This window comes from Lycorma delicatula, chromosome 2 (assembly GCF_047948215.1).
Source record: "Lycorma delicatula isolate Av1 chromosome 2, ASM4794821v1, whole genome shotgun sequence".
In the NCBI taxonomy this organism is placed as follows: domain Eukaryota; kingdom Metazoa; phylum Arthropoda; class Insecta; order Hemiptera; family Fulgoridae; genus Lycorma; species Lycorma delicatula.
The window spans coordinates 685,850-704,609 of NC_134456.1; the positions used below are offsets into that span (position 1 = coordinate 685,850).

At 30.5% G+C, this 18,760-nt stretch overlaps 1 protein-coding gene across 5 annotated transcripts in view; it reads left to right on the forward strand.

The window, feature by feature from the left end:
- Positions 1-18,047, forward strand: part of LOC142320403 (uncharacterized) — an 86,749-nt gene extending 68,702 nt beyond the window's left edge. For 3 of the 5 annotated variants that reach the window (XM_075358105.1, XM_075358104.1, XM_075358109.1), the window contains 3 exons: positions 6,521-6,771; positions 13,524-13,675; positions 16,161-18,043. In XM_075358105.1, coding sequence (XP_075214220.1) covers positions 6,521-6,771; positions 13,524-13,675; positions 16,161-17,682 — 1,925 coding nt within the window. In that variant the 3' untranslated portion in view covers positions 17,683-18,043. Of the gene's footprint in view, positions 1-6,520; positions 6,772-13,523; positions 13,676-16,160 lie in introns of all 5 variants that reach the window. The other 2 variants (XM_075358103.1, XM_075358108.1) reach the window with 2 other exon arrangements.
- The last annotated feature ends 713 nt before the right edge of the window (positions 18,048-18,760 follow it).

Below are 18,760 nucleotides of genomic sequence, written 5' to 3' on the forward strand. Positions count from 1 at the left end.
GTTAGTAGTAATCGACATATACCTAAAAGCCTAGGAATTTTTTAAATGATAATTTCAGATATTACATGGGCTACAAGTATATAGAATCATATACTATGAGTCTTTAGATTTTTATTCTTGTGCATATATATAAGGTGAAAACATAAAAAAAAACAAACGTCGATTGCCAAAAATTCAAATAATTTAATTTAATTTGTTGTAAATTTATATTACTGTATATAAAGTCTACTCCTAATAAACCATAATTATTCCCAGGAAGTAAATCGGTGAGTAGACAAAGGAAAGAATTATGGTTAATCCAACAATTAGCCTTTAATGATGATATCAGTATTATAATAATAAAGTAGTATTCTATAATATATTAACGTGCAAATCATATGAAAAACTTAAGGTATATGTTATTGCCCAATATAAGTAATGTAAAAAAGAATTAAAACAAGAATTTGGTATATTATTTGCTTCCCTAATACAATTTTAAACATGAGCTGATTGATTGTTGTTATTTAGATGTGAAATACTAATTTTTTCATCAAGAGTTATTTATTAACATAATGCACAGTAAGATCGCAGTAAGTCTTCCTGACTTTCCAGGTAGTTTAACCAACCTTTAATTTGTTGGATGACTATTGTGTCTATTACTCTTGGTTCCTTATGTGTGACATCATCACTAGTGTCGCAAATGCCATTTTTTCCTGTCTCAGATTGATTTTTCTTGCTGGCAGATTGATTATCTCTACTTACTGGCTATTGCTCAATATTCTGCGTTCCTTTTATTTTTGCATTCTTTGCATCAATTGCTTATATTGTTTATGCAGACGCCTCTTCATTTATTTGTTAATAATTTTTTTTCACTTTAATACTAGAGTTAATACTTTTTCTTCTCTCGTGCTTCTGTAATGTCTCAAACATACAAAGCAAGGATACATTTATTGTGTGTTTTGTATATTTACTAGCTTTAGTAAAAAGCATAGTGAAGTGCTGCTTTCAAAATCATTTTATTTTTAAATTTTGAATTAAGTTATTTTCTATTTTCATTATTACAGTTAAAGATAACTTTTTAAAATTTGTAATTATTTTTACATATGTAAGTTTAAATGATCAGTCATTTGGAATTATAAAATGGAGAAAATTATTTTATATGAATGAGGCTTTATATCCGTACAATTCAGTATGTGGCTGTATAGTAAAATTATCTTTCTTGATATTTTCTTGTATTCAATTGGAATTGTATTTTGGACAATTGTGTTATAATTTTGTTTTTAGATATATGCCTAGAAGATTTTTTTAATGAATTGCTGGGTACTTTTGCATTTATTTATTTATTTTTGAAACTGGTTTTATTTAGATTTTTTCTACCAGTAATGATCTCTTTTGGTCTCAGAATGTTTTTGTGAATAGAAAAATTTTCTAATATTTTGTAAACAAATTATAGTATTTTCTAATGATAAACTTCCATTTCCCAACAATAAAATATTGTTTTCTAATTCTAAATTACCTTCTTGAAATAACACTTATCACAATCTGAATTACATTCTTTCAGTGCAAATAATTCTTGTCACTAAAAAGATCACATTCTGAGTCCTCCATTAAGAATTTCAGCATCATTTAATGTCCATAAATTAGTCATATTACAGTATAATTAATAAATTGAAGTTATTTAAAATAACACAAAATATGGAACTGGCACTTTATCCATAAAACTTACAAACATGAAGTGAGGTCAACGTATTTTTACATTTTTTCTCCTACCAGTTCGTGATATCCAGTTGAATTGACTGAGATAAGTGCTGAACATATCACAAGATTGCAAGGCAAGGTAGTTTAATGAAGAATTACTGGTTAACTATATAAATTCAAATTAATAAAATCAGTTTATATGTATCAACAGAATGTTGAAACAGTGGGACCACCCTGGTCAAGGAGCTGAAAGAGTTAAAAGCAACTAAGTAGTAAAATATGAAATTTAGCAATACGGTTGACTATATTACTTTCTTGTTATAGGACTGTTTATGAATATTACATGAACTCGAGTTAGTATAATATTCATAAGGTGTCTCATTTCCATTTTTTCAAAGTTAATTCAGTTTGTAGAACTGATAAGTTTTCATAATGTAATTTTTTTTTAATACCGTGAAACTATATATTTGTTGGAAAAATATCTTATTAAATGCGTTTTATATTTTTCATTAAAGAAAGAAAATGTAGTATTAATATAATGTTCTATCCAAGTTATTATATGCTGTGATTTATCATTCTCTGTGTTATTTTGAATCTTCCCATTCATATTATTGGAGAAAGACAATTGTGTCATTTATTGCGGTCAATTTAATATCAGGAACAAAAAATCGGAATAAACTTTGTACAGGTTTTCTTGCCACAGGTTCATTAATGATTTATAATGATAAATTGCGTGTACCTTCTCATATATTAAATATAAGCTGAGCATTAGTTTGTATTTGCAGTGTGTGTGTAATCGGTGTGAATTGAATTATTCTATATTCGAAGTACTTGACATCAGCTAGTAAAAGTTTAATTTTATGGACTTAGATGTAGTGGAACTACAGTGGAACCTTGATTATCCCCGTAATTGAGGCAGCGATTGCCTTGGATATCAAGAAACGGTGTTTACAAAGACATTCCTTGTAAGTGTTGGTGTTCTTTTTCAGCTTAAATTTATTAAATGACTAAAGTTACATTTCATTTTATGAATAAGACTGTAAGGAATGTTAAATTTATTTTTTATTAAAAGTGTTGTACAGTTAAAATATCAGTCTCTTCCGGAAGTTAATAAATTTAATTATAACAAAATATTCATGTAATTACAATACAGATAGACATGGATTTAACCTCCATCTGTATACACACACACACACACACTCTCACTTTCTATCTTTCACTCACTCTCTTAAAAAGTATTAAAAGAAATTCAGTATGTTGGGTTGGAGGAGTAAATAAAATTTCTATAATCTTCCCAAAGATTCATGACTTGATTACAAAAGTGTAGTTATTTCCATTAAAGCACAGTTGTATTCTGATGATGCATTATCTTATTGGTCTGTCCTATTTATATCCAATTACTTTTTGCCTAAAAATATGTAGTTTGGTTAACAGGGATCTCTGTTTATAAAAAGCATGGTTAGTAGAGTTTCTGCTCTATAATTTTTATTTTATATATATATTTTAAACTGATGTAGTAATAATGTAATAACCATTTTGTCTGCTGAGTATATGTCAGAAATTACATTCTCTGATACTCCGCTATGTTGAAATTTGACAAATGCATAGTTCTTGATTTTAGTATGTGTGGTAATAGGATTAAAACTAAATCTTAGTAATTTTGTTACGGTTAAGCAATTGTGTAAAAAAAAAGTGTGAGAATCTGAAGAATGGGTGGAAGTAACCAAAATCCCAATCTCTTTTTAATCATGTGTTGCATATTCCAAGAAGGTTAGATTGTTACTGCAGTTTTTTTATCTTCTGAATATGATATACCAAGAAAATAATATTTGATTATAATGGGAGTAAAAAAATTAATGTATTTTGTAATAAAATTTATATTGTGACAAAATATTCTTTAGTTGTAATACTGCCTAATCCAAAAGGGAATGATACATCATTAAATGATACGTAAACCTGCATTGAATTCTGGTTGATTATTATTATGAATAAGGTGAATGCTATATTTGTGGTTACATGTGTGATTACCCATATGGATCACACATGTACAAGGTACGGCAATAAAGTAATGAGACATGTGAAAAAAAATGTTGCTTACCGTTTTAGTTATGTTTAGTGTTGACTCCTTCAAAGTAGTTCCCCTCTGATTGCACACACTTATTCCAGCGCTTCTGCCATTGATGGTAACATTTCTGAAACTCATCTTCTGTAATATCCTCCAAGACCCGCGTCACAGCTTTTTGGATATCTTGTGTTGTTTGAAAATGGTGTCCCTTGACCGCCATTTTGATTCTTGGAAATAGAAAAAAGTCGCACGGAGCGATATCTGGTGAATAAGGTGGCTGTGGTAGTACTGAAATTTGTTTTGAGGTTAAAAATTGCTGTACTGACAGAGCAGTATGGGATGGCGGATTATTGTGATGCAGAATCCAATTATCAGCAATGTTGGCACGGACACGAAGAACTCCTTTACGAAGTCTTTCTAAAACCTCTTTGTAGAAATATCGGTTAACTGTTTGTCCAGGAGGCACCCACTCATTATGAACAATTCCCTTGGAATCGAAGAAGCACACAAGCATGCATTTCACTTTTCACTTTGACATGCGAGCTTTTTTTGGTCTGGTTGATCCCTTTGAGCACCATTGCGAACTTTGGCGTTTTGTCTCTGGATCGTATTGAAAAAACCAACCTTCATCACCAGTGATAACACGGCTCAACAAATCTGGATTGATTTCCGTTTGCTCTAACAGATCGGCTGCCACATCTTTCTGTGTTTCTCGCTGTTGTTGTGTGAGATTTTTAGGGACCATTTTTGCACAAATCTTTCTCATACCAAGATCTTCCGTTAATATTAGACGAACCGTTTCTCAATCGATGTTGAGTTCTTCTGCAATCATTTTCACGGATAATCTTCGATCAGATCGTATGATTTCACGCACCCTGGTCAAGTTGATATCTGTCCGTGAGGTTGATGGTCGTCCACTGCGGTCTTCATCTTCAACATTTGTTCTGCCCTCACTAAAAATTTTATGCCACCGAAAAACTTGAGCTCTTGACATAACCTCCTCTCCAAAAGCCTTCTGAAGCTTACCATAAGTTGTCGCGTTTTCACCTGATTTAACGCATAAAGAAATGGCATACCGTTGCGCAATATTTTGCGGTTTCATTTCTGTGAGGAGAGACACAAACACGTGTTCACTTATTACAGCACAACTCACAACTGAGCAGTTGCACCAATGTGTCGCTTGGACTAGAAGTAGCTTATAGACCAAGGTCAAACAAAGTTGGTGTGCCTACGCAAGCTGCAGGGTTGCCACATCTTGCAAAGAAAAATCAGTCTCATTACTTTATTGTCGCACCTCGTATGTTCCTTGTCATAATTCTGACAAAATTGTCTTAACAGATATCTGTAATTTAATCAATACAGATTACAATTGATGAAAGCTCTGAATGATAGTGACAAAGGATGACATGAATTTTATGTTAAATGAATAAAAATTTCTGTAATGAAATTTGTTAGTGATGACAACATTTTCCGTCTGAGTGGTAAATATAATGTATAATAATGGTAATGTGCTGCTGCGTAATGATAATTATTATATATTGCATGACATCATGTTGTTTCATTATGTCAGGAATGAATGACATACAAACCGCATGAATATTTGAACTTGCGTGGGACTTGCCCAAGGTAAATCTTTTTTTCTGATTTAAATTTTCTTAAAGTTGATAATGTTGTTGCTGAACCGACTATAATGGTTATCTAGATGTACATGAACACTATTTAATGCTATAGATACAAGTATAGGAAGAATTTATTTGTAATGAGGTGGCACATTTTTATCACAAGTCTACCTCTTAACTTCATTCACCATGATTGTGTAGATTGGGCTTGGCAGAATAACAGCCAACCACATTGACTGTGATTTAACATTTATTCATTTACTTATATTTGTGTGAGGCTACCTTTTGGACAAAGTTTTTATTTTGCCTCTTGCTGCAGCTTTGGATAACAGAAATGTCTGTAACCATACATGCAAACATTGGTGTAGTGAATTTGGATAAAATTGCTTACAGATGGGATATCTATTATGACTGTTTCAGATCAAGAGTTTTTATGGTTGTGATGTGCCCAATAGAAAAACCATAAAGTCTCAAGAAATGATTTTGAATTATATTTTGTAAGAATGTTTTGTAAGGATGGTGGTGGTTTGATAAAAGTGAAACAAAGTGAGTTAAATATCAAGAGTTATTTACAAATAACTAACAAATTGACAGACTTTTCTTGTAATTTACTTAGTAAATTATTATACGCACTGGATGTGTTTTGTTGCTGTTCCGTATTCCAACATCTCTCAAATGTTCAGAGTTCAAATTCTGATCAGGTTGCCAGTTTTCATTTGTAACAAAAATTCATTTGTCATTACTGTTGGTCATTGTAATTGCATTTAAATATCTGCAGTAACTATATAAATAAATGACAGAAATGCTATGCTCTCTTTCTGTGGCAAGCAGTTCATTTCTTTTCTATTCAGTTTTAACAGTGAATGCAGTAACAACAACCATGTGTATTTATTGAATAATGAATAAAGTTTAACGTGAAACCTGTTGGGTTGGCAAATGCAGTGCTTAAAAAATTAAAGTTGCAAGGGAAAGCAAATAGCACGTGGGATATTAAGAGGGTAACAGAGAGTAAAAGATATGGAGACAGTTTATGTGAATGTGATAAAAAAAGTTATGTTGATTGATAAAATAGTAAACAAATAATAATTTTCTATTATTTATTTAATTTTTTTTGTATTACATTTTCATTTTTTCTTTTTTCTTTTCAAAAATGTTTTAGATCCTTCATCTAATGTGTTGAAACAAAGGTTGCACTGTACAATATGTGATATACACATAGGTGCATGCCCTCAGAATTCAAAGAACATGGTGTGCCACAGATTCCTAAAAGTATTAATATGTCGGAAATGTGCCAATTTTTACGGTCAAGGTGATTTTCCACAAGATGATGGCTCAGATGAGTTCTGCCGATGGTGTGGAGAAGGTGGTGAAGTATTTTTGTGCAATTCATGTAGCAATGTGTTCTGCCAGGTTAGTATGAATTGACCAGATACATTCCTTTCTATGAGGGTGGTTCGGAAAGTAACTTTCATTTGGCTATAAATAAAAAAACTGCATACATATAAAATATACACAACTTAAACTACAGCTTTCAATTATTTTTCAACACCAACACAGTTGCCATTTAAATTTCAAGCATTTGTCATAGCATTTCACTAATTTATAAACACAGTCACAAAATTCAGCCGCCCGGGTATCTAGCCAACCTTTCACGGCATTTTGAAGTTCGTTGTCACGAAGTGCTACTTCAGCTGTCTACTGTGAAACTTTGAAGACAGCCAAACTTTAAAGTAAGCCATTCAGAACAAATGGTTGTGCTATGCTGTCATCTGATATTGTTTTTTGCACGTTGTTTTATGCTTGTCCTCATAGTGCTCTAAGAACTCATAAACTTCTGAATCATTTTCAACGGGGCATTTTTAATCATCCCCCTTACAGCCTGGACTTGGTACCGAGTGATTTTCATCGCTTCATTCAGATGAAGAAATGACTTGATGTGAACTTCCAAATGCTGTGAAACTTATCTATGCAGGTTTTTTACTTTATAACCAAACTGAGGTTACTTTCTGAACCGCCCTTATGCCATTGGAATTAGAAATTTTAGTTGAAGATTAAATTGAGTTAGAGATTATTCCAGCTTTAAAAATCATAATTTTTGTTTTCATTTCTTTCCTGAAATTTTAATCTTTTCTTATTTCTTTGAATGTTTTATTATCACTGTAGGTTGATTGTAGATTTTATTATGTAGAGATTTATGTAAGATGCAAGGGTAGGATTTATCTAAGGATGCATAAGGGTATTATGTTCTATTCAGTAATTGGTATATTTAAGTTTCACCATTTGCTAAACAAATTTGTATAGGAAGCCTCTACTTCAACCGAATGTGGTGAGAGCTCAGCATTTTTGTTCTGCTTACTTATTAATAAAACTTAATGAGGCTCTCCATATGGGGTCTGTCATGTGTAAAATGGTTATGTTAAGAATGGTGGATGATAAACACATGGTTGCTGCTCTGTCATTTTTGGTATGAAATAGTATATCAATTCCTATGAATCCCTGGGCTACACATGACAAGAGTTGTCTTATTTCCCACTACACATCCAATAGCATGTGGCAATCCAGAGAATGTTGTACCCTCTCTCCAAAGTACCATGGAGATTTAACCAAACTCATTTAGTTATATGGCCAAAACATTGCAGTATAGAAAGGAATCATTTTGGTAGATTTGTTGCCTCTAAAATTATAACCTATTTTTGTTGAAATGTGATATAAAGTCTGCTTAAGATGTATCACAGCATAAGTAATGTTGATATAGTTTGATTGGGAAGATGTTAATCATTCCTATATATATATAATCTTGATCTTGTGTCTTCATAACTTTTAGTAAAATTGAGTATTATTTCAACAATGAATGTGATGAAAACCCCTATCTATGTAATAAAAGATAAGTAGCCAAATTTTATGGCCAAGAGGATATGGCAAATTTTAAAGGACTAAAGAGACAGTTGGTAAGAGATTATTTTTGCTGTTTTTTTTTTTTTGTTTTTTTTTTGTCTTCAGTCATTTGACTGGTTTGATGCAGCTCTCCAAGATTCCCTATCTAGTGCTAGTCGTTTCATTTCAGTATACCCTCTACATCCTACATCCCTAACAATTTGTTTTACATATTCCAAACGTGGCCTGCCTACACAATTTTTTTCTTCTACCTGTCCTTCCAATATTAAAGCCATTCCAGGATGCCTTAGTATGTGGCCTATAAGTCTGTCTCTTCTTTTAACTATATTTTTCCAAATGCTTCTTTCTTCATCTATTTGCCGCAATACCTCTTCATTTGTCACTTTATCCACCCATCCGATTTTTAACATTCTCCTATAGCACCGCATTTTAAAAGCTTCTAATCTTTTCTTCTCAGATACTCCGATTGTCCAAGCTTCACTTCCATGTAAAGCGTCACTCCAAACATATACTTTCAAAAATGTTTTCCTGACATTTAAATTAATTTTTGATGTAAACAAATTATATTTCTTACTGAAGGCTCGTTTCGCTTGTGCTATTCGACATTTTATATCGCTCCTGCTTCGTCCATCATCTGTAGTAATTCTACTTCCCAAATAACAAAATTCTTCTACCTCCGTAATCTTTTCTCCTCCTATTTTCACATTCAGCGGTCCATCTTTGTTATTTCTACTACATTTCATTACTTTTGTTTTCTTCTTGTTTATTTTCACGCGATAGTTCTTGCATAGGACTTCATCCATGCCGTTCATTGTTTCTTCTAAATCCTTTTTACTCTCGGCTAGAATTACTATATCATCAGCAAATCTTAGCATCTTTATCTTTTCACCTTGTACTGTTACTGTGAATCTAAATTGTTCTTTAACACCATTAACTGCTAGTTCCATGTAAAGATAAAAAAGTAACGGAGATAGGGAACATCCTTGTCGGACTCCCTTTCTTATTATGGCTTCTTTCTTATGTTCTTCAATTATTACTGTTGCTGTTTGGTTCCTGTACATGTTAGCAATTGTTCTTCTATCTCTGTATTTGAACCCTAATTTTTTTAAAATGCTGAACATTTGTTTTATTCCAGTCTACGTTATCGAATGCCTTTTCTAGGTCTATAAACGCCAAGTATGTCGGTTTGTTTTTCTTTAATCTTCCTTCTACTATTAATCTGAGGCCTAAAATTGCTTCCCTTGTCCCTATACTTTTCCTGAAACCAAATTGGTCTTCTCCTAACACTTCCTCCACTCTCCTCTCAATTCTTCTGTATAGAATTCTAGTTAAGATTTTTGATGCATGATTAGTTAAACTAATTGTTCTGTATTCTTCACATTTATCTGCCCCTGCTTTCTTTGGTATCATTACTATAACACTTTTTTTGAAGTCTGACGGAACTTCACCTTTTTCATAAATATTACACACCAGTTTGTATAATCTATCAATCGATTCCTCACCTGCACTGCGCAGTAATTCTACAGGTATTCCGTCTATTCCAGGAGCCTTTCTGCCATTTAAATCTTTTAATGCTCTCTTAAATTCAGATCTCAGTATTGTTTCTCCCATTTCATCCTCCTCAACTTCCTCTTCAACCTCTGTAACACCATTTTCTAATTCATTTCCTCCGTATAACTCTTCAGTATATTCCACCCATCTATCAACTTTACCTTTTGTATTATATATTAGTGTACCATCTTTGTTTAATACATTAGTAGATTTTAAATATGTACCCCAAAATTTTCCTTAACTTTCCTGTAATACATTTTTGCTGTAATACATTTTTATTAAGGGTGGAGAAAAACAAAAGCTGGTTTTTTATAGGCATGAATCAGACAGGCATCAAACCGTCAGTGGAATTTTTATTTTACTCATGTTTTGAGGTTGAATACCTAATAAATAAATTTTATAATTGTTTAATAATGGTCATCAAAATTTACGGTTGAGAAATTTTTTATTGTTTGACAATCGTTAAAAAAAAATTATTTTATTAGTGAAAACTGAACTGAAGACTATTATTAATTCTTGGATATAAATAATATTTAGTTGTCTGCAATTCATCAGTAGTTGAAAGTTGCACGTTAGCTTCTTGAACAGATTGTCTCAGGTTTGATTTTCAGCTTGGATCTGGATGTAAGTAGCTGTATAGCTGTGTTGGTTCCTGTATAATATCTGATTACTACAATTGTACTGTGATCATAGAATCTGTGACTTTTTCAGATTTCATTGCATTTACATCCTTTTTTAAATTATCACTCGGGTTTAATATCTGTTTAATACTTATCATGAATTAATAAGACTTTACGATGGTACAGAATAGTATAAGAAAAAACAAATTTATCACAGAAAAAAGTATTTTGTTCTAAGTATAATCTTAGATAAAAATCCCCTTAATCATAGTGTTTTTCATGCTTCTGTAGTTTAATTATATTTATTAGAATACTATTTGAATAACGTTTAGAATTAGATTGTATAAACCTACTTTATTAATCAAATTGTAATAATTAATTTTTGATTTTCTTGGGACCACTTTAGTCAATCTTTATAGGAAGGGTTCTTCAGTTTCCTGTCAGCCAAATATTTCTTCATTCAATCAGATCTTTTTCTTAATCTTTTTTTTGTAGTGAAATAACCCTTCCTATTGTTTGTAGTCTGGTTTATCTTGCCTGATTTTGTCAGTTTTTCTAAATCTTCAATCGTAATTTTGAGTTTCTTCATATCTTCTTTAATTTCTGTGATCCATTTTGTATTATATTTACTGTTCCATAACATTTTTTTTATTGTTTTCTTGACGATTCCTTTTTTTATAAATATATAGCGCTTATTTTAATTATATTTTCTAGTTTGCCTTAAAAACAGCACTTAAGATTTTTATCTACCTATTGACTCAAATTTGATTTTGTATGCAAGAAACTTTTTTACATACAAAACTGCTCTATCCGCCTGATTTGCTGTATAAGGGCATTTAAGATACCATGTTTCAGAACAAATAATTGACTGTTTAATTATACTTCTAATTTCAAACTACAAAACTTCCAATATTGGTTTCTGTATTTAATTCAATCTGTATAGGATCTCCATCGCCATTATCATCATTTGTTTCTATTGATTTTACCATGCTTATGTAACGTTGGGTAGTCGGTGTTTTCAATAACATGACTAATTTTGAATTTGAAAATTTCATACTGCTGAGTATCAGTTAGGCTGCTTGGCACGAGACTATTGCACCTAGTGTGCTGATTGGACAATGAAAAATTTATTTATAAGACTTTACATTTATTTTGATCATCTACATGTTACTTTCAATTAAATTAATTTTTAATCTTTTTTGCTTCTTGTATCATAACCTCAAAATTTTGCCCCGATTCTTTTAGATTGAGTTTTTTTTTAACATTTTCAATTGCACTACCTTTTTAATAGTTAGCATAATCTCACGTTGACTAATCTGAATACCGTTTGTGTATATACATTGTTTTTGCTCTCACTGTTTACAACAATGTCAGCTACGTACCTGAACGGGTGTTGTTTATGTACAGTTATTTTGTTCCAGTGATTATATTTTTTAATTAGCAAAGCATTTGTATTTTATAGTTCCGTTGTTTGTTGCTTGTATAATGTGTTTTCTGTCAAGCCATCTTCATTAGTAGTGTTGAGTGAATTTTTTACCAAAGAAATGGAATGATCACTTTAAATAATGATGTTACTTTAAACTGTTAAATATGTTACATTACAACAAAAAGAATAACAGTAGCATTTACATACTTACTGTTGTTATTATTATTATTAATCTCTGATGTATTTACTTCAGTAGTAAAGGAATAATAAAATTTTTACGACCGTGCTTATTCATTGACCTGTTTGTTATACTTTGATTGTTTCCTCGGCCGAGTGACCATTTCAACTTTATTTTACTTTTCAGGTAATCAACTGTTCTATCTCTTTGGATAATACATCAATTAGTCTGTAATATAACTATAAGATGGCAGAAGTGCTTTCAATTTGTATCGTAGTTTCTCCTGTTAGGGATTTTTGCACCAACCGCTTTGAGCTTGTATTTTTCTTTCTCGAATTGATAAAAAAATAACATTCCTTCTGAAAAAAGTTTCAGTTTGATACCTTAGATTATTTATATGTATAATTTGTAATGCCTTAGTTTTCTTTCAGATATATTTCATCAAACTTCTTAATTTAACACTGAATCAAGTTCAGTAATATATTCCAGTTTTTATTCGAATGGCACTAAAGATAGATATAATTCGTAGATTTAATATCAGCTATTCTCCAAACATCAATATTATCTGTTTAGATTTCATATCAGCTGCTTTCCAAACATTATTATCCGCAGCTCCTTTTTCTCTTGTAGCAGTGTCTTTATAATTTCTAAACTCAAAAAAATCTGACAATTCTTTTTACTAATTTGAATATCATCTGTTTTCATATTTGCTACTTTGCTTAGTTTTTAAAAATCAACAAATAGAACTTTTCTTCTTTTACAAGTTTTCTTCTTTTTAACTTTCAATAACCACTTAGTATTTATTTTCTTTCTTTTCATTAATAAAACCGTGTTCTGCTATCAGTTTTTTGAATAAACATTAGAATTTGATTATATAAACTTAACTTTTATTAAAATAATCATCAAAATTAAAATAGTTAATAAAATTATAACAGTTAATATTTAGTTATTGGTGTGTTGATGTGTACCATTTGACTGTTTTATTAAGACTAAAATTATTTATCTTATTCTCATATGTTCCATGGCGTTGCCAACATAAATAAATACAAATTTATTAAATATTACATATGATCAATTTATTACAAATTCAACAATATTACTTGTATTATTATGGTGAAATTAAAGATTAAATTTACAGTTCTTGATGTTTACTTTTATTTTTTTTTTTTGTTTTCGTAAATTACTTCAGTAATTAAGTAAATTTTTTTGAGTATGAAGTATAATTTAATTATGTTCTAATATTTGGAAAATATGGTGGTCATGTAGTTTCGGCCTACAGGTTAGTTTGAATTTTTACAATTTGTTATTTGTTTCTAGGATTGTTATACAATTTCAACCACTTTCTTTCAGAATCAAGTAGATGTTTGAACCAAACAAAAAAAAAAGTTTATCAAAACAAAAGTAATATACCACCACCATGTAGTAATAAAATTTAATAATTATGTTAATGTTTTGCCATGTTAAATTATTATTATATAAATGTATTTTGCAGGCATGTATTTTGAGAAATTTTGGTATGCAAGAAGTAAAACGAGTTGATAGATTAGAGAACTGGGACTGTTATGTTTGTGATACAAGACCTCTTTGGACGTTACGAGCTATTGCCTTTGCTTTATTTACTTATGTTCGCAGGATTAAAGTCGTGTAAGTTCTACTTTCAACTAACTATTTATGTGTAAGTTTTGTAATGAGTAGTTGCTGTTGTATAAGAGTATTTGTCGAGATACAGCTTGTTATTAACCTCTTACTACTCCTAACCCCCGATCCTACTACTAAAATTTAATTATACTTAAAAAAATTCCACTATTTAATTAGCTGCTGGGTGAACAAAATGTTCTTGTGTATAAAATACTGCTTTATTTAATGACTGAAGATGTATTTTAAAACTAAGATTGTATGACTTTTGAGATGATTAGTCATATTTAAAGTTTAAAAGAAGATTTTCTGTAAAGAAATAAATATTTGGGTCAGGATTTTTTTTTTGTCAAGGTTGATACATTTGTGATACATTTACTGATTGACTAGGACCATTTGTGGTTTCCCACTTGTATTCTATCTGTCTGTATGTTTTTGTAAGTGATATTGTAGCAGTGAATTTACTGATATTGCTGCTGTGATATTTCTTGAGTGCTGGAAAAATAGAACTGATGAGAATTTTTTTCACGTAACCGGTATCTGAACATTGTTTTAAATCTTTTGCATGAAAAAAAAATTTGTCAAATCTAACAATATTGTGTAGGGTGGTTATTTTGTTTGTTGCAAAAAACTGAAAATCATTTTATAAATTTTTTTTTTAAATCAACAGTAGTACACAAATTCCATATTGGACTGTATTATTCAAAAGAGATTAGCGATTGACTGATAAGGGACTTTCAGAATGTGTGGACTTATTATCGCATAATAAGTCTACACATTCTGGAATTTTAACACATGATTTGGAGGGAAAATTTGAATGAATTGTTTCTCTCGTCCACCATTCAGCAACAGTTCAGATTTAGCTCAAGAGTGAATTTTATTACTTCAAAATTATGAAGTGATGAATGGTTATATAGTCGGTTGAGCTAGTAGTGACAAAGGACTTAAAAACTAAAAAAAAATATTTTATTTTAAATCTTTTAGATTGTTCTGATAAGTAGCTTAATGTCGGCAGTAATAATGTCAAGTAGTAAGATAGTAAGAAACTATTAGACAGATTAAGGAAAAGCTGGTTGATTGAAAAAATATGCAGCATAAATTCATGTCTTTAGCTTGTTGGTACTATTTGAAATTGTTTTGTTAACTGGCTGTTTAATTTTATTGTCAATTTTTTTTGCTTTTATAGAAGATTGTTCTGTTTGCAGAATATGTTCCACTAACAGATATTCATAAATGCCTTAAAATTAATTAATTAGAAAATTATGGAAAGTTGTTTATTGTAACCTAAAATTTGTTTGATAAGAGTATTCAGAAAGGTGATGGTGGCTTACAGTTGTGGACATGAGTCTGAAATGCATGACCAATAAGAGTTGATGTGTAAAGCTTTATGCATCTTGTGTTCTTGAATGAGCAAAATCTGATTTTTTATGTTATCTGGAGGGTGGTTGAAGAGCTGACAGTAGCTATTAAATTTTGACAAAAAATAATCATATATTACTCTTAAATCTGCTCTAATCTTGGAGACAGGAATGAATGAGGCATGTCATATATAATTCTCCTGTATAATTCAAACTGAATAATTAATAATTCAGTCAGATATGCACGTTACACAAACACATGGATCCTTATCCATGGATCCATGGATAAGGATACCATGGATCCTTATCCATGTTCCGTGTTCCTTTAAGAAAGCTGTTCTCATGAGGAGGAAGGCTGCTTTCTTTAATTGTTGGAGGAAAGTTACTTTTTCAATGTACATTAAAGTGGTCAATATCATTTATTAGTCAAGTGCTGCATCTATCCTAGGTAAAAAGGCTCAGTCTGTAAGGTATTTATAGTTGGATACACAAGGGCTGGAGTGGGATTTAAAAGTTTCTTCTGAATTGAATTATTCATTTTACATTGTAATTAATTAATTGGGAGATTCTCCTTTCTTAATATTAACCTCTTTTTTTTGTATTTTTAAACTTTTCTTTCTCTTTTGGATCATGTTGGCTTTAAAGACTATTAGATTCTTGGTATGGATGTTATCTGTGAATTTGTAAGAATCTGTTGCACCTTTGTAGCTTTTATGGAGAGATGATGAGACTTTTCCAGTCCAATGGTTACAGAATAAAATTAATGGATGAAGTGCCTGTTTGTTAAAGCTGGATCTCCTTATCTATGCTAATGAAAAGTACATGTAGCATTAAATGAAGTTAAAAATTAAAACTGTTTCCAGTAGATTAGATGCAGAAGGCAAAATACACTGAATTTTCTAATTTGATGGTAATTTATTATTTTTCTGATGATATATATATATATCAAATTATGTGTTTAAATAGAATTAACCTTGTTCATATATATATATGAGTGCAGTTTTCAAAGAAATGTTATTTGAGCCTGAGCTTGGTTTTAAGAGTTATCATCTGCTTTCTCTAACAGTGAGAGAGTTTACAGTAGTTTATAGAGAAATTTTTAGTGCAGTTTTAAACATTTAATGTATTTTTTCCAGGGCCTACCGTAATGGAATGTATCAGACTATAAATAGTTCAAATGCCAAAGTCAGCAAGTCAGATTTGATGGCTCTTGAAACCGATCTGTCTACTTGTTGTCCTAAGGAAGTAAAAGCTGCTGCAGCAGCTGCATCTGCACCTCCTCCAAATGAAGTCGGTGAACATGCAGTTAAACAACCTACATTACCGGTCGATAATAGGGTGTCAAAAACAAAAGATACTAAAGTTCCAAGTCAAGTCAGTAATGTCAGAACTCCTCCTGCTAAACCACCTATTCAAAATAAAGTTAATGACAGCCCATATATGTCCAATAATTTAGGGGTTCAGGGTTCACAGATGCAAAATGTATATGGACAGTCAACTCCTCGACCTTCATCATCTAAACGTTCTAAACAACAGTCTAAACAACAAATTGCACCTCCAGCACCTTGGCAACAACCACAACTGTTACCTGAATACTACCCACCACCAGGAAAACGTGTCCCACCACAGCCACCAGGTTTTCCTATGACCCAACCGTCTGTTATGTACCCGCATCCACAACAAAGTACATTAAGGACAGCTCTTGTTGGCCAGCAGCCTGGTTTTGTACCATCCCCACCGATTGCAGCAAACTCTTATGGTGGTCAAAGTCATTTAATGATGTACGGTGGTTCTAGCATGACAACTAGAAGTAAGGACGGACAGTCAGAACCGGGCGTTCTTCAGTGGTTTAATGGTATTCTTACTTCATTGATGGATACTATGAAAAATATTGATAATCGGTTGGTATTTATTAGAAATTCAACATCAAATCTTATATCGCAAAATGAAGTAAGTTTTTTGGTAAATCAGTTACATAATTTATTGAAAGTGTCTTGCTCTAAAATGCAGGAAGTAGATTGTGACCTACTGAAAAATTATAAAGAGTTTATTGATAAGTCAGAAATAACCGTAAATGATTTTGATGATATCGTAAGAGAATTCCCTGAATTTTTCAAACCGCCTGAAAGTAATACTGAAGTACCAGAGAGTGTGGATGCTGATCCCGACCCACCAGAAGATATTAATCCGATGGCTTTAGTGGAAGTAATTGAAGAAGGTGATCAACAGTCTCAGGCAGGGAACGATACTTCAAAACAAACGAGTAAAAGTGGAAATGAGAAAAACAAAGTGGATTCAAAGGATAAGAATGTTTCAGGGACATTGCCGAGTACATTTACTATCAAGAAAGAAGTAATTACTAATGATAATGATGAAACGGAAGTGTCTGATAATTCATATGATGAGACTGTCTTTGTCAAAAGTAAAGAGAAGAGAAAACCAGTATCGCATTCTCTTGGTAAACGGAAAGTCGATTCAAAAGAAAATAACAGTAGTAATAAAAGTAAAGTTCAAACTTTAGAAAATATTAAAATAAAAAAAGAGAAAGTAGATGTTGACGACGAAAATGAGATTTTAAAAATTGAACCTCGTAGTGTTAAAAAGTGTTCTGTTAAATTAACAACTGTTAATGCAATCCCTACTGAAGGACAGTCTTAGAATAAATATAATAAATAAATAAAGATATTATATATTTTAGATAAAATGTTAATTTAATTTAATAATAAGTAAAGAAAAGTGTTTTATTTGTTAAATATTGCTTCTTTTTTTTTTTGATTATTTAATTATTACTCTGCATTATAGTATATTTTTATAATTTTTGATTTTATATTTATAATAAAGCTATTGAATAACTTATTTAAATACTAGTTATGACTTATTTAAATTAATCTATTCATTATTATGTACTGCACTACTTGTAAAAAAGTGATTCAATTTCTCTGTTTAATTATCTTTGAAATTACTACTCATTAATGTTTAAATTATTTATTTTTAAAGTTTTTTTATGAGATAAACAAAAAAAATAATTCCAGTTCTAAGGAGAGAAATTTATATATAAATCTATTTAAAAATAAAATATTTTTAATAAAATATTTATTACTTTAAATTGCTTAATTTACCAATTACCCTTTGCGTTTTGTTATATTAATTTTATTTTTAATCTCTATAAAGGAAAGTATAATATTGTTAGTTTAGCACTCATTTGGCTTAATTTATTTGAATGCTTGCTTATAACATCAATAGCGTGATAGGATTTTACTATTTATATCAAACTCTCTTTATCTTTTTTCCATTTAAATTATAATTCTAAGCCCATATATGCAGTCTTCATAATTCTAAGTTTGTAAAATTACAATTTTTTTTTTGAAAATTAAAGATGTAAACAAGAACTTTATATTTCATACTCTTAAATGCTATTTTAATCATCTGATTATTTTCATTAAAAAAATACATTTTACATTTGTTTGGAACATTTTATTTTTATAAAGGAATATAAATTACAAATTTTGGTGATTTTGCATTATCATTAAAGAATTTTTTTGAGATTCACTCTACTAAAAGCCCTACATAGGAAAAAATAATGCAAAGATGAAACAATTTTTTTTATTATATTAATTTTTTTCTAATTTCAAAAAAAAATGTATTCTTTATTTTTTGTTTTATAAGATTTAAAAAAGGACTATTATCATATATGTAATATAATCAGCAAATGTCAAAAAAAAGACAAAAATGTCAG